Source organism: Rhinolophus sinicus, chromosome 16 (genome assembly GCF_057876585.1).
Source record: "Rhinolophus sinicus isolate RSI-liver-muscle chromosome 16, RSI-T2T, whole genome shotgun sequence".
NCBI classification, from domain to species: Eukaryota; Metazoa; Chordata; class Mammalia; order Chiroptera; family Rhinolophidae; genus Rhinolophus; species Rhinolophus sinicus.
In genome coordinates this window covers 140612293-140636552 of record NC_142516.1, presented here as the reverse complement: position 1 = coordinate 140636552, position 24260 = coordinate 140612293, and the positions used below count along the sequence as shown (strand labels likewise).

General features: G+C 38.0%; 1 protein-coding gene across 3 annotated transcripts in view; it reads left to right on the top strand.

Annotated features, from left to right (window-relative positions):
- The window catches only part of MYO16 (myosin XVI), a 548145-nt gene that overhangs the window by 456710 nt on the left and 67175 nt on the right, over nucleotides 1–24260 (top strand). For all 3 annotated transcript variants that reach the window (XM_019731063.3, XM_074329516.2, XM_019731062.3), the window contains 3 exons: nucleotides 9274–9370; nucleotides 14379–14625; nucleotides 16484–16755. In XM_019731063.3, the coding sequence (XP_019586622.3) occupies nucleotides 9274–9370; nucleotides 14379–14625; nucleotides 16484–16755 (616 nt within the window). The remainder of the gene's footprint in view (nucleotides 1–9273; nucleotides 9371–14378; nucleotides 14626–16483; nucleotides 16756–24260) is intronic.

The following is a 24260-nucleotide window of genomic DNA, read 5'->3' as shown; positions in this document are numbered from 1 at the left end:
GGTCTAGAGGCAGGAATAGTGTGTGCCAAGACCCTGAGGGAAAGGCAGCCTGAGAGAACTGGTGAGAGCAGGATGGCAGGAACACTGAGAACTGAGAAGAGGTCCTATGCTGTATAACAGTATTTCTTCACCTTTATTTTTTTGTATTGCCCCACTAAGGAGAACAATTAATGAGAGAATTACTAAGGAACTAGTACTGGATGGGGAGAATCTTAGTTATTAAAATGGTTTGTGGTCCTTCACTAGTTAATCCTCCTCATCAATATGTGTCTCTTAACAACTACTAAAAAAATGGTGGTTCTTCAACAAGCCCTTATTAAGCACCTATTGTATGCCACAAACCTTGCAATAGCTAAGGTAGGTTTGTTTGTTTGTTTGTTGTTTATTGCCCATCCAGAACCAGTTTCGCCTTCTGTGGCCAGAATCATCACGTTAAGAATAAATGATTAGAGGCAAACAGGGGCCAGAGCCTCTGTGAATGATGGGACTTATGTGAGTCAAAGCACAACGTTCTATTTTAAGTTCAATGTGAAGCCATCAATAGCTTTAAAGAGGGTGGTAACATGATCTGATGTATGCTTTAAACGTGAAAAAGATATATTGTTGGAGACACTAGAGCTGGGAAACGAGTTAACAAACTAATGTAGTAACCCACACACGATAGCATGATGGTCCATAGCACAAAGAGGGTCAGTGAGGCAGAGAAGGGACAAGTGAGGTTGTCACACGGGCCTTCAATAAATAGGCCTATTAAACTGTTGATTTGAAGAGTGAAAGCTCCTTTAAAACCAAAATATGAATCTAGGTCAGGAACATGCTCAAGCTCTTATTAACAGGTATGCATTCGCTACACAAAATATGTGCAGAACACTAAATGATGGAAAAGACCTGGCCCTTTAGAAGTTGAAAGCAGAAGATAGTTCGCGAAAATAAATGCAGATGAGTCTCAAAGCAAATATGAACACACCACAGGGCAAATATTTGGAAAATTAGGAAAGCTATGTATTTTTTAATATCTAAAAATACTCTTAAGGGGGAACAACATAGATGCCCAGAATGAAATGCTGTAAGTATTCATATTTTAGGAAATAAAGAAAACATCAAAATACATCGAGGGCAGAAGGTCAGCAGGTGCTGGTGGTGGAAGGGCTCCCAGCATATGTGTCTATCCCGCCCCAGTGAGTACGATGGGCTGTGATTGTGTTTATGCTGCCGTGAATCATTTATAACATATACATTCCATGGATGGGGCAAGTAATTATTATTGACATTATTGAGGCCATTTTGTTAAGAAGAAAGACTACAAGTGCTTCTTAAAGGAATATATTAACTTCTCCAGTGCACTTTCTTCTTTGAATTTGAAGCTAATCAGTTTTATTTGGGTTTGGCTTGGATTTGCTTTTCACAATGTGTCACTTTGGGAGAGAATTGTTTTTTTAAACGCTCTTGAGCTTATTGATATGATTTCCATAATGAAATAATATATAGCATCACATAGTGAGCAATTCACTAGTAAGCTCAAAATAGTCATTTTTATTCATCACTGCTTGTTGTACAGGTCATACTGTTCTAGGTGAGAGTAATTAATTTTTCTTAACCTGTAATTATATGTAATTCAAGCCAAACCACCTTCTTCAAATACCAGAAGATACAGTACTCTATTAGATGTGTATGGCTATAATTATCTTTTCTATGTTGAAGTTAAACTTCAAGAATATTCTATTTATAACAAAGAGAACTTGTATTTTAGTATAAATGTATCCTTTGAGGATGTTTAAAAGTACATTCAGAGCCAAGCTGAACATTAGAGTACTTCTATTTAGTCGTTTTTCAAAGCTACCATGAAAACACAAAATATTGAAGTATTAATAATAAATTATGCACAAACAAAATAATGGTCATCCTGAGAAACTTAATGAATTAAAGAAGCAAACGGGGGAAATATACGAATTCAGCCTTGAAAAAAATGAATGTTACTTAAATGCTTTTTTAAAATGAACTTCTTGAAAGGATAGATGGTATTCTGTTCATCCCTGTAGTCTTAGAGCCTGGCACAGTGCCTGGTATCAGGAAGGCCCTTGACAAATGTTTGATTTATGGGTGGATAGGTGGATAGATGGATGGGTCTGTGAGTGGGTGAGTGGGTGGAGGGATGGATGAATGGATGGATGGATGAGGAATCAATGGATAGGACAGACACATGATAGGTTCAATGGATGATTAAATGTGAGACAAGGAAAATCAGGAAAGATACAAGATACAGTGCACTTGAGAGCTACGTGAAAATGATATAGAACCAGGAACGAATGAGGGACTGTTCATAGCATGCATGTGGAAAAGTTAGGGCTTGGGGTCCTGGTTCTATTTGGAAGAAATTACCTAATAGGTACAGAAAGTGCTTTGCATGGTAATAGTAGAAATGATAGTATTTGAGATGGGAACAGTGACATTCTCAGATCAGCAAAAAGGAAAACAAGTCTGATGGCAGAGTGACAGAGACATCAAATTACATAAAAGAAAGAGTGTATTGTTCATATCATCATCAATAAAGCTGTTTGAAAAACTGGGAACAGATTTACACGATAAGGCACTTTATAAATACCAGGGCTTTTTTTGGAATGCTATTATAATGAAAGAAAATGACTATTTTTTTTATCTTTATTAAATTTATTGGGATGACATTGGTTAGTGAAATTATGTAGTTTTCAAGTATACATTTCTATAATGCATCATCTATCTATATTGCATTGTGTGTTCACCACCCAGAGAAGATGACTACTTTTAATGAGATATGATCTTATATATCTCGTTTTTAAATGGGAAGTGTTTATTAGAATAATGCTAATATTTTTTAGAGCAAGAGAGATTAAAATTTTTAAAGATCAACTTTGTTTCACTAATAATGAAAATAAAGCATTTTGCAGCAAAATATAAGCATTCACAATAAACTGTTTCTCATTAAAATAAAATCTGTAGTAATTATTAATAAAAACATTGCAATAATTAGAGGTGTAGGTATAAAAGAATCTAAGATAACACTGAGAACAACAGTAGCATCATTCAGTAAGAACTCTGTGCGTTAGGATGCTGTAGGCCCTTGATAGTAACTGCAGAAGTTCCACAGTGGTTTTCTGCTCTCAGGAACATGTAGGAAGTTAAAATAATAGTAACTAGCATGTCTTTTAGAGGAGTAAAGAGTGTTAGCTCTTCAGAGATGAATAAACGTCATATGATGGAGGGCTTTTAATGCTAAACCCAGAAGTAGGCATTTTCACTTACAGGAAGTATAGAATCATTGAAGGTTTATGGAAGATTGATAAATTGGAGGTAGTAGGCAAGTGAATTGAAAAGCCGGTAAAGTATTAGAGGACGAGGTGCATTTTAGATTTGGGTTTGCAATAATCTTATACCAAAAGTGGGTTGGCACCAAAAGTAGAAATTTAACATCACTATTTCTTGAACCACATTAGATGTAATTTGTATAAAATGAATCAATTTAAATAGCACAACCAGATTTAATTTTTAGGATTTCATTATAGTAAATGATTTTTTAAAAATATCTGAGTTCATATTGTATGTAGCTAATGTCCATTAAAATCACTTTCTTTGAAATTCTTTCTCCGTTTTATTATTCTATTGACATTCATCTCTTTCACCTTAACATATGTAACTTATGACCTTTATATTTTTCCAACATTATCCTAGCCCATGAATATTTCACATCAAGTTGAATATTCAGACAGGTATACAAATAATGACAAAACTAGGAATTCAGTGGTATTATAGAGATATATACAAGATACATCACTGACATAGATATACTATAATAATGAATTCATTATTATATGGCACATGCTAGACTGAGAGTTCACCAAGTCATCGGTGTTTTAAAGGATGAATAGGAGCTTATCCAGTCAATGATTTAGAGAAAAGAATTGAAGAAAAAAGAAATAGGATCTGGTAAGCCGGAGGAGAAAAACAACTTCCCATTTTGGAACAGCAAGCAATATGCTATAGTTTGAGAATAAACAAGAATGCTTTGAAAAAGAACCATGCTATAGAAAATCTAATCAATATTAAAAGTTTGAACATTATCCTGAAAATTATGACCTGCAGTGAAATCATTTTAAGCACAAAAGTAATGAGATCGATGTTTAGAAAGATTACTCTGGAGTGAGAGGTGGTCGCATGGGGATGTCCCTAAAGAGGCAAAGCCAGTAATGTGCACCTCCTGTGGGATCCTGAGGTTGCCATAGAAACAGAGCATAGGCCCCTCTACCCCTCCACCACCTCTGTGCTGAAGCTTGGCCACCCTCCCCTTTCTACCTCTATGATTGGAAGCAGGAATCAATGATGAGAAGAAGGAAGAGGTAGAGGAGGAGGAGGAGGAGAAAGTGAAGGAGGAGGAGGCGAAGAAGATCTTCACAGGTTCCCTCAATATCTCTCTCTAGTACAGCCTCCAGGCCACCTACACTCCATTGCAACTGCTGTTCCAGCAGTTGTCTGTGCTCCTGCAGCCTGCGCCTCTAAAAACGTCCCTGAAAACCGTAGCAGTAATTAAAGCTTTTGAAGTCATCAATGACAATTTTGTTTAATTTTTTTTAATGTGTTATTTCAAAAAAATAATGGTTTTCTAATAAAAATACCGATGACTGTAATTCACAGATGGTTTACTTTTACAGGAGTCAGAATGACATTAATATTTCAATCTCAGATCAGAACCCTCTGCATCTAGGGAGTACACAGGGAGAGGGCTCAGTGGGAGAACATTTCAATCTCTCCTTTTCTCTGGTTGTGACAAATATCATTTTATAAGAAAATGCAACCAAAATCAAGAATGTAGGTGATCTGAACATTTGATTTCCTTCGGATGAATTCTATTTTGTTGGATTTGATATAGAACTCTAAGGCACTGATACAGTGTAATTTTATATGACTACATTCCACAGAAAAATTAAAATAGCCAACATTTTTCTCCTAGTCCGCATCATTAATAGACAATATAAATTCCTGCAGATTTAGAATTCATGTGCTCTTGCCTGGGTTTTCCTGATAAAGATTCCTAGATTTATACCCTACTAACCCTTAGCATTGGTGATAACAGAGGACTTAAGGACTAAAATTCATTAAAAATAGTTTCTAAGGAAGAAATCCAAAATACTACTAAAGGGCTAATTTTATTATTTCAGGAGAGAAACGTTAACTACAAACATAACATCACTAAAAGACCAACAAAGTCAAACAAATGTTAATATTTTCAGTGAGCATCTCCAAATATTGTCAATCCACAAATAAGTTATATGGTAAAAAAAATATGAATGAATGAATGAATGAATGAATGAATGACTAATAAATAATGAACCAGTCCTTTGGATAACTGTAAAGTATACCAAATAGCTGAATGAAGAACTTTTTAAATTATCTGAATGTGGTGGCAGCACAATACTCAGTCATTTCCACAAAGTCTTTAGCTATGTCTTAGCAGGATACTTGCAATGTAGATTCAGATTTTTATTCTCTCCTCCTCCCACTGAATCAGAAACCCAGAAGCCCTGCTCATTTTCAGAGCCCTTGGTTTTACCTCTGCAGGGAGAATTTTCATGGACATAACTACACCAAAAACTCACTAGGAGCTTTGGGGACTGGCCTATCCTTCTGACTGCCACCATTACATGTGTCTACTTGTCTAGCATTCCACCTTCCCTGTCACATGCCCTGTGCCTCATGTGCCCACCCTGCTCTTTCCTTGTCATTATCCCAATGAACTTCATTTTTCTGTCTCCAAGTCTGGCCTTACATGTACGTCTGCTGTGAGAAACACTCATACAACTTCTTAACTACCCACTCTCAGGTCCTATGGAATCTCTAATATATCATGAGAAAAATCCACTTCATCTTCCGTATTTACTCCCCTTCTAAGTTAGCCTCCATATATGAACTAAAAATGGGCTATTTCCTGGAAATACTCTCTTATAAGTTTTCACTTTTTCTCACTTTCTTTTTTTCAGTAGAGGAGAGGGGTCAGCTGAATCATTGCTCCTAAACCTTATATCTTATGTCTATACCATGTCTGGACCATTTTCACTCCACTTTTCTTTTTTCTTTTATTTCCACCACTTACCTACTTCCCTGACTTACTTCCAGCTTGCTGAATGACTTCATGGTCTGGCTTATGTTTTCATTGTCCATCATACCTTATTTTCCGCCTTGAAGACATTATCATCCATCTCATGACTCATACCATGTCTTCACAGTTCCTCATATTCTGTTTCTAACCTGAATCTACCCTCCCACATCTCTGCCATTTGTAAGATCAAGGATATATCTTCATATTCTTTAAGAGATATAAATACATATGTATAATGACAAATATGAATGCAATATAATAAGAGAAATAAAGAATCATTCATAGGGTGCTCCGGGAACACAAATGAAAGTCATCAAAGCTTGACAGTAAGCGGAGAAATGGGTATCAAAACTCTAATAATAGAGGTGGGGTTTGATTTCAGTTGTAAAGGATTAAGAAGTGCTGGCCAACCAACAAGCAACTGTGGTAGAATCTTTCAAACACAAATTGTTGATTACATTATATTGTCTCTCCTCACCAACCAACTACCTCCCAAAGCCAAGGTCAATAGTCCATTCTCCAGACAGTTTTTAAAAGGAACTTTATAGATTTCAAATATAATTTCAAAAATTATTTTTATAAAATTTAGATCTGATCCTCTTTAAGTCTGCCAGTTTAACTATATTGCTTATAGTTAAATGTCCATGTGTTTTTCTGGAATGCTCTTCACTATGTGGCCACCAGTTACATGTGCAGCCTCTTCCCTCATTACTCTTCACACAGCTGTATCCCGAGATGGTTTCTTCTCTTTGCTCCTTGCCTTTCACACGCTAGTTTTTCTGTCCTAAACTCAACTTTTCTTAGAATCCCTAGACACTTTGGAAAATTCCTGCTTATCATTCAAGACTAAGTAGCTTAGTCTTGATCACATCTCCCTCTCTGATGTTCCTTGGAGATAACGCTGATATTGCACTCAGCATGTATTCTTGCTGAATTTGCTCACTGCTGATTTTTCCCAGTAAACTATGAGCTCCTCGAGGAGAGGGACCGCCATTGTATCTCTACAATCTAGCACAATTCTCATGATAAATCTACTGTGGTTTTTTTTAATGTCTCTTAGAAATTTCACTATAAGAAAACTTAGTCATCCATCCAACTCTCTTCCTGCCCAGGGTCTCCATTTATGTAAGTGGGTAGAACTAGGATCCAGTTCTCTTATTTCCATCCCATCAGTCTTTTCCCATGTTGTGCTACTTCCATACGTTGCTTCCCCTAATGATCATTATTGATTCCACCTATTGTGGAGTATTGTTGGCTATCACTCTTTTACAGTTTCATTTTGGAATCCAGGTTTGCATGAATTTTGCCTTTATGATTTAGTTTCCCACAATGAGTAACATACCACAGTCGGTGATGAACAGAAAGATGACATGCTCCCTCCTTCCCGGTGCCTGTCTCACAGATTTGTTCCGCAGTGCTCACAGACAGTACCAACTGTTCTTCCTGTTGACTGCCAAAATAAGTCAACAGTCGGGAAGGAAAAAAAAAAAAAAAAAAGACTGTGAATTATGGAAAATAACTAGGGAGAATGGCAATACAATGGGGAAAAAAGTAACAACTCTCTCTAGCCACCCACCCAGACAACTGTCTCAAATTTCAGCCAAGTAAAAGAAAACTAAATGAAAACCATCTAGTCAACCAGAGGCCTCTGAAACAGGACAGTAGTTGAGAGCTTTCACCATTGATCTAACTAACTAGCCTGACTGTCATAGTGCAAGATTCAGGTCCCAATCTCTTGCAAAACTGGGAGTTTCATTTGGACAACAGATCGTGGCTAACGGAAGAGTTAGATGGAAAGGTGGGAAGTGACAAATATGTTTGGAGTAAACTCAGTTTCCATATAAAAAGGTTCATAAACTGCTTCTGGCCAAGCACTCTAAAGACAAGTCTGACCTATAAACCTTTCCAGTACCTAATGGTCTGTAGATACATGCAAGCTTCGGGTGTCATTTTGATGTATGACATAAGCTGTTCGGTGTTATCATTTTAATGTCCCCAGCTCATGCTTGGGAGCACACATGTTCATCTTGCTCTTATTTTAACGGTGTTTGTCTCCAGTGCTGAGAATGTGATTATGAACATATCACAAAGTTTGCCTAAGCAGTGTTTCTTCTTTACCTAACAGAATATCACCTCCAAGCTTCCAAAGCACGTCGTGTATTTACCAGGCTTTTCTGCAGTTATTTATGTCTGCTTCCCCTAAGAGACTGTGAGCACTTACATTGTGAAGGGCATTCCTGACACCTACCACAGTTCTGTGAACTCTTAGAAAATAAGCACAATACACAAGAAAATTATTTTTTAAATGCATGGATGTGGCTTATTGTTATGTGTTTTTAAGAATTTTCTTTGGCAGCTGTCTTCATCAATAGCAGCAGGTTTGGACTAGCTTGCATACCACCAGCACTTTTCATAGAAACTAACTTGGTGACATGCTGAAATTTCTTTTTAAAAATTCTAGAGAAGAATGTCCATTGTATACAACTGTTTATGCAAGCATCTAGAAGATTATTGCTCATACATGGCTTTGTTGAGACTTTTTACTTTGGTGCTGCAGTTCTATAATTGCAGTTGTAGACATTCAATAACCTACAGTACAGTAGAAAAAATAATTGAAATGAAACAATTTTGTGTGTCTGCATTATTTTGTTTGTTTGTTTCAGGGGTACAAAGCAACGTAATTGTTAGACATTTGCACCCCCCACAAAGTGTTTTGTGTTGGTTTTTTTGTTTGTTCTCCTTTTTGTGGACCCAACCACCCTACAGAAAAGGATCACAGAAGAAAGGTAGGGGTCTGGCTCTGGAGTGTGCGAGTTTCATTTATGGGGATGGTTTTCTCTTCTGATAAAGGGTCAGTCAGTGTTTTGCACTGCATGGTGTGACCACAACTGTAGTGCGTGGACATTTGCAGACATTGGTGACAATGTATACACACAACAAACATACTTGTTTATTAGCACAAAACCTTTGGGATTGTGATTAAATATAATAGTGTTAAAAATAGGAAGGAAGATATACTGGAATAAATTTCGTTAGCTTTGTTTCCTCTAATTGTCTTCTGGAAAATTCTCTCTCCTGATGGTTTCCCCATCATCCTTTTTGGCATCTTCATGCCATTAAATATTTCCCTGATGTTTGCATTTTAGATGGGAACCCAAAAAGTGTTTCTAAAATACTGGCATGTCACCCAGCTCAACGATTTGTGCCTACAGCTGCAGAGAAAGGTCATCACCTGCCAAAAAGGTAACTCACTAACGTTTCTTAACTTTTTTGAGTTGTGAAATGCAAAATCATTGAATGCACTCCAAGTTTAAATGTCAGTGGGATCTACATTACAGTGGACCACTCCATCCATTCCATGACACACACCACCTTTGGGGAAAGGGTTTTCAGGAGTTCAGGAAGCACTATGGCTTAGTTTGCTCTTCACCTGTCTCTAAGTCAGTGTATGCAGACACTGCTCATGCTTTATTTGGTAGTCATTCTATCTGAAATTCTTACCTAAGTCACAATTTGGAATGGGGTTGTTCCTATCCTATGATTTATACATCCTCTACCTCACAAATATTCATAGTTGTTGACCCTGACAAAAAGAGTGTACCTTTGAACCTACTATGGGGGGAAAAAACCATGTGGCACTTAGGTCCCTCTACAGAGCCAGGTTCCTAGGCCAGTTCAGTCAGCACCACTGGTATGCTCGAGTTTGGAGGACCAGAACAGCCAATTAGCCAAACCACATTTTATGGAATTCTGTGTATGCCATGGGAAAATCCTTGACTTTATTTTCCTTTGGGAGTGATAATACTATTTGGATAGCAGATAGCATTTTCTTTTATTTTCACTTTGAGAGAGATTCTACTTCAAATAGTTTCTCTGGTCAAAACCCAAGTAACCATCCAAAATGGGTACATAATGTGAACATAAAAATCGTAACTATGCCTCATCTGTAACACATAATAGATTTTTAATGTTTAATGTGCTTAATAATTTAATTATGTATATCATAAATATATACTTTTTAAAAGAAAAGTAAGGGAGAAATTCATTTGTATGCTACTTTTTGGTAGAACTTGTCATGAGATTAGCTCTCTGATATATTTGAAACTGTTCAAAACAAGCAAAGCACCTCATAGGATGCAGAAATTGGTTTTATTCTGTTCAAACCTCTGTCCATTTCAGCCTCTGTGGGACTCGTCCAGGCACGCCCCTCATGAAATCTCCAATGTCCCACCGTTTTCTGATGATAAGAAGTTCTGCTACACTCTTGTCCCTCATACACTCTCATTCAGAATTTAGCTAGCCCAGCCCAAGTAATGCTCAAAATTCAGAATCTCATTCCAAGTATGAATATCCCTCTTGGCAGTCCCAGGCCCCACAGGTGGCCACTGGGTATGGTCCTCATCCCTGCCCACTCAGGTGTGTGCAGACACTCTGGGGAGGGAAAAGTGAGAGGACAGGGCAGCTCCTGTCTGACCAGCACCCGTGGGTGCTCTGGCGGAGCAAACAGGTGTTCAGTGATCTTCAAACATGTAGGTGCATTTCAGGGCTCATCTGTACTACCCACCTGAGAACTGGAAAGACCTCTCTTTTGATGGTTACTTATAATCCGCCTTCAGCCCCTTGGCACCCGTGGACACTCCCTGACCAGGCTTAGGTGCTCTCTAAGAAGAAGTCTCTTTAAATGAGTCTAAGCAGGCATCTCTGTCTTGAAAACCATGCCTGGTGCCCGAGAAACGCCCTCTGGGACCCTGACAGGTGCAGCTTCTCCCAGCAGAGCCGCCCTGCATTTAGTACCTGGTAGCAACCTCTGGGACAGCATCAGCCTTCTCAGACCTCACAGCCCACCATGTCCACCCAGTTTGGGTAGTCTCCTGAAGCCACCTTCACCAGCCTGGAAGTTGGGGATGGTGACGGGGAGCCTTAGGTGAAAGAGAAGACCCACCTTCAATTCTCAGCAATTCTTGCTTCTCTGTGGGTAATGATAATCTGACCCACTTAACTTTATCCTGCACAGTGTAGAGAGAGGCTGGGGTCACAGGTCTGTTTGGGACTATGCCTTTGCAATCCCTCTGTATGATCAGCCCTGACACACCACCGTGTGATCATAGCATCTGCAGCCTCAGTACCACCTGGGAGATGTCAGGAATGCAGAGTCTCAGGATCCACCCCAGGCCTCCTGACTCAGAATCTCCGTTTGCAGCCTTAGCTGAAACTGGATGGGAAGAGTCTCATTTACAAGACTAGTGTTCTAACCACCTAGCTATGGAGCCAACCGAGAATCTCATTGAACATCATATTATATATACATAGAATGGGGCATCAAATTCTCCTGGAAATGTTCCTTAAATATAATTAGAAGAAGGTGTACCCTGTCTTCCATCAGGGGTGCTCACTGGAGGTCTCTCTTCTATTTAGTTATAAAGATTAAGTTGCTGTGCCCTCCTAACCTGAAACAGAAGAAATGAGCAGAACTCTAGTGATCTCTTCATCTCTAAAGTTAAAAATTCAGAATGATCTAAAAAATGGCATTAAGATAAAAACCATAATTTCCTATTACATAAATGAAATAATGGATGTAAAAGCATTTTTTAAATGATAGGCTCTTAAATGCAAAGCATTATTGATTTTTTTTTTTATCTCTTGGAACGGTTCCTTCAATACTTTTTGCTAGTATGAAATTTACTCAGAATTTATATAATCTGGAGTCATTTCCAGTTTTTCAAGAGTTCTCATTTTTCTTTGTAAATGTGGAGGGAAGAAAGCTGTCACTTTTAGCCTTAAATTTTATCATTTTTCTCTCAGAGTATTCCTAATAGAAATTTCTCTCTGACTATGTATGTTCATTTTGTCCTGGATGAAACTTAAAATTTGAATGCTGTGTTATAAAAGCAGTCTTTTCAAATTGGCAGAAAGAGAACAAGTATCAATATATATTTGTGGCAAATTTGTTTTTATTAGTTATCCTTTATCAAAGATAAGAATTTTTAGCAACTGGTTTTGAAGAATTTGAAAAGGCTGCTAGTATGAAATGTAAGAAAATGGAGTCCCCTGGATACAGGACAATAGGTTTCTGGGTGAATGTGAACTCAGAGAAGAGCCCTGCTGTCATCGGTGGTCACAGGAAGTCTGGCATGTCCACATAATCTTCCCTTTATTCCAAGAAATTAAAAATCTTGAATATACCCTCACCTTCATCCTTCTAAAAGTCAATGATTCAGTTTTTTTTTAACATAACAAAAATGAGCAAATGAACAGACCAATTTGAATTCTGCGTCTGTCTCTCCCAGTGTGCCCGTCACATGGTGAATGCTTCTGCATTTTATTCCACATTTTATCTTCCTGGAAGTCTGGTTGTACTTTTTACTGTTTAAATTTTTCCCTTTAGATTAGTTCAGCATGACTGTTTTACAGGGAACTCAATACCACTGCATTCCAAAGTAACTAAACATTTAGTATTGCCATCTGAAAAAAAAAAAAAAAAGCCTTAAGCATTTTAGATGCCTGCGTACGGCTTTCTTCTAAAGACATAATTGTGGAAAGTTGTGTTCAGCTTTCTACCTTCTGATCACGTAAAGTGAATATCATAGATAACCCACACATTTGTTTTTCCATAGCCATGGACTATTTTAAGGGACTCAATGTTTTACAGGCTTTTTTCCTCCCCTACAGACAAGAATAAAGTGTCTTTGCTACACACATTGGTTTTCCATAGATCTTCTTATAATCTGAACAATTCCTTCAAATCTTAGAAACTGAGAATCAGAATGTACAGCATCCTCGAGTCAAAAGGCCCAAATGGGGTTTCTCTACCTGCACTTGTCCACAGCATCCATGAGCAGGGCCATTTTGCTCTTTTGAACATGCTCGGGGACTAGAAGCAAAATCCCTTTCTCACGAGACAGCCTGATCCATTTACTCATTGTTAGAACGTTCTTTCTTTAGTGGTTACCAGAGGGTAAGGGTGGGTGCAGGGGAGGTAGAAGAGAGTAAAGGGAGTCAAATATATGGTGACGTAAGGAGATTTGACTTTGGGTGGTGAACACACAACACAATATACAGATGATGTAGTACAGAATTGTACACTTAAAACCGATATAATTTTATCAACCAATGTCACCCTAATAAATTTATTTTTTTAAAAAAGTAAGTTCTTCTTCACACTGATCGCAAACATGCTACCCTATGACATCCCCCCTGGTGGTCTGTTGTCTGCAGAGCTACAGAGCGCATCTATGTGTTTGAAGGCTAAGGGAATGACATTGGCCTGATAAGCACAGAGACTTGAATCTGTGTCTACCATTCACTGGTTGTGTTTACTTGGAGGAAGATACATTTAACTCAGAATAGGAATTTCCTAAAACATTCTAATCTCATATTAAAAAAGGGATACCTAAATTTCGCAATGATACCACTAAAGGCAAAAATCCTTAACCTGAAAGAGATCATCAAAATATTTTTATAGTAAGACTTATAGACTATAATAAGGCTTCACCAAGCTAATCTTTCTTTGTGTATAAAATGGAGATAATGGTATACAAATCATCACAGAGTTTGGGCACTAAGTGATGGAGTAGAATGCCTAACACATGGAAGTGCCTTTAAATGGGGGTCATTATTTTTATTTTCAAGTCTTACATATGTACTGATATATTAGCAATTTCAAAGTGTGTTCACTCACTTATTTCCACACCAATTCTTACACGTTCTTCTAGCCCTGCTTCCTCAGAGAGCAGGAAGGATGTCCTATGTTTCTACACTCTCTCTTCTCAGAGTTTTATATGCAGTGTTAGTTCTTCTAGGAGTTAAATCACAATCCTATTAACAATATGTGCATGATGTTTTCAAAGACTAATTCCAGGAGCCTCAGATATTTTGTTATAACATGATATGAGGAAAGATAATCAGTGCATCCCAGAATGGTCCAGTTGGAGCCACACCCCCAGTTCTCTGGGGTTTAGCTCTAGTTCTCTCCCACTGACTTTAGTTTAGTCTGTCAATGTCCAGCCTCTCTTACCAAAAGAAGTGTGGATGCCTTATTATTATATTACCTGTGCTTCTGGTGTTATCATTGCTCAATTTAGATATCCTTTTTAATACAAGATTAGAATGTGTTAGTACATTCTTATTCTGAGTTACATATTTTATTTTGTAGCTACACAGACAAATGTATTGTGACTTTTGTTTGTGTGTGTCTGGGTTTTTTGCTTTTGCTCCTCTCACTGATCCATGATTGTGTTCTTTTACATGGAAGTTATAAGAGGATTTCTAGCACGCCAGCACTTGCTTCAGAAAAGAAGTATCAGACAGCAAGAGGTCACATCCATCAACAGCTTTCTTCAGATAACAGAGGACATGGGGCTGAAGACCTATGATGCCCTGGTCATTCAGAATGCTTCAGACATTGCCAGAGAAAATGACCGGCTCCGGAACGAAATGAATTCTACTTACCATAAAGAGAAGTTGGAGGCCAGGAGCAAGCAAGAGGAAGGAACCAAAAGGTAAAGGCAGATAGTATACAACTTTGATTACCTGTGTAATTGATCCAGAAAGTTCCCATAGCCCTTAATGCAAAGTTCAATCAAATATGACAGTAGTTACGGCAGCAGGCATGTGTGCATGGTTTACTTGAAACCTCCTAGCAATCTAAAAGGATGCTTTTCTTGTGCTTTCTTTTCATGAAATAAATGCTATATGTGTTAGTTTAGTCATATGAAATAATTATTGCTACAGTGCTTGAGTCATTCACCACCTCAAGCACAACCTTAAGGCATCTAATATTTGTCTTAGCTGCGTTCTTGACATCTTTCTACAAATGTCATGTGTATAAGGCTGACTCATAGAAACTTCTGGAAATCTGACCAAAAAAATGGAGAAGCCACTCTGAAAACATAAAAGTAGTGAAATGGTGTATAGATATTTCCCTTTCGTAAACTGTCACATTTTCTTTGCCAATAAGGAAAGCTTTGGGAAAAGCCTCTTATTTTAAAGTTCACTTTGGGTGATCTTGAAATAGAAACATGGGGGCAACCTGGTCCTTCTCCACTGAATCACTCTTGCCTCTCTGTGAATGATGAGGACACCTGTGATTCACAGTACTCCTTCCTGAGAGGGGAGGGACCTGGGTACCTTGAATCCTAATTTACTGTCAGGGAGATGTTTGCTTTTTCATAGGAACTTGGTGATATCTAGTTGTTTCTCACTGAAAATGACCCCTTCGCCTTGACTGCCTATGTCAAATGATTTTTTATTAAAGTGGCAATGGTGATGTGTCTCTTGCTAATTAGCTTCAAATATCTCCGTGATTAAATACTGAAAAAAATCCCTTTATATGGAAAACTGTAATTAAACATTACAGGGAAAACAAATTATCCACTGAGTGCCATGCTTTCATCTTCAGCTAGTTCATTTTCTACATGGGTGTCTGGCTTTGCCTTGCGGTAGATCTCAGCCCTGTTGGTGCTCTGCCACACAAAGATATAATTATAAAAACAAATGCTCAGAGACTCCTTGTAAAATAAATGCATTGGCATCTCGCTAGTGCATGATTACACTGACATGTGAAACCAGAAGGATTTTTTTTTTAAACCAGATAACTATTAATTTTATGATTTCAAGAATAATATTTGTTATTTTCTCGGCTGGAGCTAAACAGCCACCCCAATTTCTCAATTTGATGTTGTGTTCATTTGCCTGATATAAAATTAAGTGAAGAAGTATTTGTCTGTTTACTTATTGAATACCAGCAGTTCACTTGGCATTGGACAACCAGACGGAGTAACAGAAGAAAAATAATAATTCTGCACATAATTAAATAATTGCCGATGGAATGTAAATGGAAAGGGGAAAGGAGAGATAAAAAGAGAGAGAGAAAATGTAAATCTTTGATAGTTTTAAGTACATACTGTTTTGCAAGGGGAAGTGATGATGAACTCCCAGCATTTAATGCATCAGTAACTCTCGATTAAGATGGATTCTCCAGAAATTATCATTCAGATTGAAATTCTGGTTTTTTATTTGCTTAATAATCAGAGTGTGAAAAATTCATTCAGCAAATGCCTGATAGAAAATGTGGTACTCCTTAAGAAATGTTGCATTTGTGTGAGATATTTTTTTCAGTAATAATGATGAATCTCCAATGTGCTCATTTATCATAAAGCAGGGGCTGGAAGGATGGGGTGGCTTTCTCTAGATATGCTGGTTACCAGAGTGCCACACACGCATCCTTCAGCCTCAGCAGGGAAGGCTGTTTACCAAAACTCCGTGATTATGTCTGCTTGAGCAGGTCCATTGTTACCATCTGAATAATGCATCTGGGCCTCTCTGGTGGGGTGCTGTTTGTGTTTTGTTCCCCTGAAGAGCTGAAGACAAGGGTGGACCCAGGCATTTCCACTGTAGCTCCACCCCAGGCCCTGTGGCTATAGACAGCCTGGTCCAGTCCCTGGCTTCCCCGTCTACCCGGTCTCCTTCTCTGCACTCCGTGTTCAGCCTGGATGACAGTAGTGGCCTCCCATCACCACGGAAACAGCCTCCGCCCAAGCCAAAGAGGGACCCCACCACGCGGCTGAGCGCCTCCTATGAGGCTGTGAGCGCCTGCCTGTGGACCGCAGCCAAGGAATCATCGACTGAAGGTTAGCCACAGGGAAGGAGGAAACCAGCTTGTTGGGTTATTGATGCACTGACTTCCGGTTTTTGAGTGCCCCGTGGTGGTATTGCTGCCCTAATATATTTTTAATAGGAATAAATCCAATTGTTGGCTTGCCAGCAGCTCTTCAATCATTAAATATAAATAATATTTATTCAAATCTCTAAGCCTCTTAGGAAAAAGCTACTTATATATCATTTCCTTAACCGCCACTTCCACATTCATTGAGGAGCCTCAGACCAGAGCAATTCAGAAAGTTGGTCACTAGTCCATGTAAATTTTCACTAACTAAAATGCTAAAAAAAAAATCACCAGTCTCCCTTATTATCACAATCTAATTAAAAATTAAGCCTGTTTTATTATGCATTAAGTAAAACGATTCACACAAATGAGAGTCATGACATGGCAAAATTCAGTTAGTGAAACTTTTGGGACTAGACAACAAGTTTCTGCATCTGTGGTCTAGAATTATTTATGCAAAAAAGGGGAAAATCACAGTTTATTCTCAGTCAGATCTCTCATAGATTGGTTCATGAGACTATTGCTTAATTATTAACATTTAGAATTGTGAAAACTGGAGGAAGTACTTCTTTGCAGAACATTTACTAATTTCACAGATTTTTATGTATCACCTACTGAAAATTATGCTTTGTTCTAGGCCAGGGGGGTACACAATAAATGAAATAAATAAAACTACCTTTCCTCATGGAGTTTACATTCTAGTAGAGGAAGACATGATAAACAAGTAAATGTACTAAGTATCTTAGAAGATGTTGCTTCAGAGAAAAATAAGTATGGTAAGAGGTGGCAGTGTAGAGTGGGGGTGGTTCAAATTCTAAATAAAATGCCTGCGTAGATTTCACTAGAAAATATTATCTGAACATAAGATGGATCACAATTCCTTCAAGAAATAAATGAACCAGAACAACATGGGGAAGCCATAAGCTCATTTTTGGGAGGAGATGGCTGACACCAAGGAGAAGGTGAGAAGTCCATAGGCTGGAAGCCTGGAACAATGAGTATGCCCTAATTATTTTCAAAGATGCTTTTTGTTGGTTTCTTTATGAAAGAATCGATTTTTAGGAGAATTTTTGGTTTAAAAAAATGCTGCTGTTGTAATGTATGAGTCATGTTACAATAATACTTAGATGGAGACGTAGGTGAAATTTATAACTTAGGGGAGAAGAGTCCAAGTATTTCTTTTTAGCATCATGGGAATAAGGAGAACAACTGAAGATGGAAAAAGATATTAAGAAAATCATCTAGAGGGTGTCTTCAGGTGCATATAGATGTGAACATAGATATAAAACTGGAACAGAACCTCCAAAGAAACAAGATGTTCTCCCAATGTACACAACTAGACGAGCCTTATAGTTTAAACAAATCTTAAAGACATTTCCTGAGAAAATAGAATAAATCACATTTTCACCATCATTACTTTTAGACCTCTATACTGGATTTCTGGTACAGAACTCAAGAAGGCATGATTGAAATAAGAAGAAAGATTGTTTAGGGCATATTGGAAGAGGAGGGATAGTGTCTAACAGGATAAGACTAATGAGATGGGGGGACGTGAAGTAAAGACTCAGAATAGCATCAGAAATTGACAAAAACAATACCAAACAAAATTGAAAATTGCAGTGTGTATAAGATAAAGCCCCATCCAAATTTGATCAAGGCAAACAAGCTCTATACTTTTGACTAAGTAGACCTCAGAATAGCCTGTGAAGTCTAACAACAATTTCCATTTTTGTGCATATTAGAAGACCAGCTGCCCTGGAGTTGAGATTTTGGAATAGTCTGATGCCAAGAAGTCACACCATTGTGAAAGGAGACAAAAACAAAGTATTGGGATAAAGTTGAGCTCTCTTATATGCGCAGCAAGAAAAGTATCAATAAGTTATTTAAAAAAAACATATAAAATAAAATAACAGGAAAAAGATTAATGAAGAAAAAGCAAGAAAGACCACAGCTATAAAATTCTGAAACTCCTTACTACTGTGGGAAATCACAAGGCTCTCAAGACTTGCTGTTTAAAATACGTGGTGTGATTCACTAGATTTGCAAGATTTTTATATAAAATTTAAGTCCTTGGAAATTAAATTCAGCTCACATACGATTAAGGTCCATGTAGGTGTCTCCCCCACAGATAACAGCCCAGTGAACTCACACTTTGGAGGCCAGTCCGTAAATCAGTTCCTTTTTTATTATCTACGTTATTTATTCTTACAATTCATGATTCCGAATCCGGATGACTTGGCCATCACCACCATATCTCCTACGGCTGCTGATGAATTCCTGCATTTCAGAAGGTGCTTTAAATGTATCTTTAAAAATATTAACCTCTTTGATTGGCTCGGGCAGGTGTGCTGGTTAGTTTTTGTAGCATTAGGAGTTAGGGGCCAGTCTCCGAGGGGCTTAGTCACTCAGGCTGTCAGGGCTCTGGATTTCTAATCTACAGTCGCAAAATGGCTATACTCTTTGTGATAAACCAACCATAAGCAGTGGCGTGGTCCCGTGTATGCCAATATGACAGGAACTGGAGATGTCCAATGGAGTAGCCACTAGTAATGTGGCTATTTAAATTTAAAGTGATTAAAATTAATAAAATTTAAAATTCAGTGCCTCAGTCATCAGTCACATTCTAAATAGTCAACAGCCACAGGTATGGAATCTCCAATCATCACAGGAAGTTCTATCAGACAGCACTGATTCTCAGAGCTTCATGTTTTTACCACAGGGGCAATACAGTAAGTCCTCACTTAATGTTGTCCATAAATTCTGTGACTTTCAATAAAAGAACGTAGAATGAAACCAATTTTACCTCATGCTAATTGACATAAACAAGAGTTAAGTTCCTGTGGCATCGCCTCAACATTGTACCGAAGCAGGTTGTATGAAATGACGTTAGTCGAGGACCTGCTGTACTTTTTTGCACCTAGTTAGATGCCACAAAATTATCTATTTCTGGAAAATTTAGGAAGAAAATTTGGTCACTATTTACAATGCTCTGAACCCGGTTTCAGAAGAACAAGAACCACAATTGAGGTCAGTTTATTATCTGAGCCATTCCTTTTGGCCTATTAAAGAATAAGTTCAAGTTACTTTCTTTTACAAATAAAGTTGCTAATCAATTCAGAAGGTTATAGAGGGAAAGATATGATTGGAGAATGAAGGCCAAGAATCTTAGAGAAATCAGTTATTAGGTCACATTAAAATCTTAATCTTTGTGGCCAGTCCTGTTCTTATTAACACATGCCTTTCCTATAGGTTCTTTTGCAATAAACATGTGGTAATAAAGAGGTAGGATAGAGGATTCTTTTTTTTTTACTACTGTGTTTCCCCGAAAATAAGACCTAGCCGGACCATCAGCTCTAAAGCGTATTTTGGAGCAAAGATTAACATAAGACCCGGTCTTATTTTAATATAATATAAGACCAGGTATAATTAATTAATATAATATAATATAATATAATATAATATAATATAATATAATATAATATAATATAATATAATATACCAGGTCTTATATAAGACCGGGTATAATATAATATAATACCGGGTCTTATATTAATTTTTGCTCCAAAAGACACATTAAAGCTGATGGCCCAGCTAGGTCTTATTTTCAGGAAAATATGGTACCTTTGTGCCTGAAAAGTTTGAAACACTTTTATGGGCAAGTAAATGTTAACACTTGTTTACGATCTATTAACAAACCAACTATTTGAAAGTACTGTTTTTAAAAATCTGGGGTTTTTCTTTGCAAACAGTAACGAGGAAAGGAAGAATAGGGGCCTGCCTTCACTTTCTCTTTGCTAGGGAACTCCCAGCTCCAGTGCCCTTCCCCAGCGTTGATTCTGTAAACCCAACTTGCAGGCTTTCTCCCAAAGACAGTGATAACTGGATCGCGAAATGGCAAAAGACAGGTTTTTGTGGGGCAACTGTAGCCTCCACCATTGTACTCTCTGTGATGTGACGTCCATAGTCACCCTCCCTTCAGACTTCAGCAGCCCATTTCACATAAATACCACCTTCAGGAATCCATTTTTTAAATTGCTGTGCAACTCCATTCTCAACACAACACAGTTTATAGTATGTATAGATACAAGGAGGGTTCAGCCATGTGGCTGAATTTGGAAATAACGTTGTTTCCTTTCTTTTTTCTGTCTTATTGATGTCTTTATTCTAGACAGCACTTGGCATATAGTAGGCACTCAATAAATACTTATCAAAGAAATAAGTGTCATAGAAACATATTTCTCCGTAGTGTTTTCATTAAAGCAGAATTAGCTTCCTATCAGTAAGTCAAAATGAGCACAATTTGGCAAGGTTCAAAATGTACCCTTGAAACTTGTCAGACTTGGTTTGACAACATTTTTTTTTTTTAATTAAGGTTTATTTGGGTGACAATTGTTAGTAAAATTACATTGGTTTCAGGTGTACAATTCTGTAATACATCATCTATATATCACATTGTGTGTTCACAACATATTATTAAGCAGAAGCCCCTTTATAATTTTTTTCTATTACCTCAAATTTGACAGAAATTAGGTCTTCCATATAGACTTTCCTGAGGATGTGTTACTGGACGTAATAAGAGAACATGATTGCATGACACATTTGTGCATTCAATACGTATCAATTTAGTGCATTCCGTGAGCTTGGCTCCTCCCTGAGGGCCTTGGAGTCCAGTGGGGGAGATAATTGGGCAAACAAATTATGAGATAAGCAGAGTAATAGCTGAGAACAGGATGGTGTGGAACACAGAGCAAGAGGGGCTAATCCTTGCTGGGAAGTGAGGAATAGTCTAGAAGGACATTTAACAGCCATTACGCATGTAGAGTGCAGTCCAATGGATAAACAAGGGATGAGAACAAAGGTAATGGGCTCCTCTCCCCAAAAAGCTGTATAACCAAGTTACAATATATCATATCTCAGTAGAAGATATATCCCTTTTTGTCCAATTTGTAGCTAGATGTAAATTGATAACTATACTTACTCATGTATGCAGCAGGCCACCAGCCAGCTAGCCGCCATTTATTTAGGAATCCTTTGTGTCCTGTGCTAGGCACTCAGTTTGCTCTAAAACTAGGCAAAATCACACCGTAAGAACTGGAGTGCAATGGATACGTACACATATATACTTTTTTTTTTTTCCTGAACAAGCTTCCATTCCTTTTTTCTCATAGATTATGTAGGTATCTTGTTCTCAATGAGAATGGGACCAAATAACTCATGTCCTGGAGCACATGATAACTTCAAAGTCACCCGACATGCCTTAGCAACAAAGTCAATGGGGAAGTATTTTGTACAAGAAAATATTTATCTCCTAACAGAACTTGAAGTAACACAAGTCCCTAGATCATTGCATAGTAGCTCAGGTAAGAGTCAAGTCTATAAAATGGTGAGACAGCTTGAGAATGTGGGGCTTAATCCTTAAGTTACCATTAGGACACCAAGACTTGTCCTAAAGATGATCTGTGACCATGAAATGTCTACCTGACCCCATCTCACTGACATTGTCAAGTAATCGCCAGATTTTTACCCACAAATCTTAGGACTAAACTCTTAATGTAAATTTATTTTCAATAACCCTTAAATCCATATTTTCAAATGAACTATTAGCAAGCACTTGTGTGGACCCACACACAAGCACAAAGAAATAGCCACAAAAACAAATTATACTTTAATTCTGTAGCTCTGATGTTTTAATTTTAGTTTATGAAGAATGAAGCTTTCCAGTTCCTACCCCCAAAGGTTATAATTTAGTGATTAAGGAATACGGCAGGATCTGTGCTGTCTACATTCTCAATAAAGCATCCTGGCTGATTTGATATTGCTGAACCCCAGACCACACTGAAAGGAACCGTGTTCTATCATTCACGATTAATTCTAGTTGTATAGTAATAAGATAATGATGAGAATAGTTAACATGTATTGAGTGTTTATTATGTGTCGGGTATTATGCTAAGTATCTTCAATCTTAGAACTATTCAACGGAATGAGATATTATCATGACCCCTCTAGAGATGAGGACACTGAGTCAGTGATCAATGGTGTAACCTGTCCCATGTCACTTATTCAAGGCAGTCAGATTCTAGAGGCCAATCACTCAAATGCCTCCAAACAAAGTATGCTACTTTTATTTATACTAGTTTAATACAAAAAAAAAAACACCACAAAAATACTTTTCTCTGCTTCTAAAGCAAATTGTAAGAGACTATCATATCTTTCATCTACTGTTGCTTAACCTCTCATCCCAAACTTGATTTAAATAAAATACAATCATTTTATTACTATCTCTCAGGTTCTGGGTGTCAGCTGGATTCATATGAGTGATTCTTATTCAAGCTCCTTCATGAAGTTTCAGGTGGTGACTGGAATCATGTGAAAGCTGGTCACTCACACACCCGGTGCCCCAGATTTCTGAGAACTGGGACTGCTTGGGGGTCTCTCCACATAATTTGTGCAACATGGCAGCTTCAGGGTAGTTGTACTTCTTCCATGGAGAATCAATGCATCAAAGGCACATTCTCCAGGAAAGAGAGCACCAGGCAGATGCTACATTACCTTTTATGAGCCAGCCTTTGATATCGTTCAGCATCACTTCTACCACATTCCATCTATCACACAGGCAGTCCCAAAGATGCATCCAGGTTAAGGAAGGAGAAATAGATTCCAGCTTTCAATATGACTGGAAACACCATTGTGGCCAATTCTTGGAAAAATCAAATTGCCTCAGTCCACCTTCTAGACAACACAATGCACATCCCTCCCATATACAAGATACACTCATCCCTCCCCTAAACTCCCCCAAAACCTCATTCCATCAACACATCAAGGTCAGGTGCAAGACCCAGATTTTATCATCTAAATCAGATCCAGGTATTCTGGATGCTCAGGTAAGCTCCTTAGGTGGACAGCTCCTCCAGTATTGTCCCTATCTATCTGAAGACAAGTTACCTATTCTCCATACAGCCAACATACACTGGAGGGACAGGTGCAGGATGCTCCTGGTCAGAAAGGAGGTAGTTGGGAGGCACACAGCAGGCACTTGCACAGAGCAGTTCTGACCAACAGAGGTGCACATGTTGCCTGTGCCTTGATTAGGATTTAGTCCTGGTGCCTGGAAATGATTTCACATGGCTCTTAGATCCATGCTCTGGACTCTTGGCTCACCTTTACGTTATAATTCCTAATCCACAAGAGGTGACATGTTTGAGGCTATTAATTCTCTCAGCTTGCTTCCTGCTCATAAAATGTTGAAGCACCAGAGCCTCTTCATTCTGTATTGACTCTGCTCCTTTCAGTGCAAGCTGATTCAATTCCTTTAAAAGCTTTGTGAGTTTCCTGTGAATCAGTTGAAATCTACTCCATTATTCAAAAGCCACATCCACAAATTTCTTTGAGATAATCTCTACTTTGGGCTGTCTGCAAGATTTCTGTGCAGCAATCCTCTTATTATTCTTAGAAGTCCTGTGGTTTTGCTTC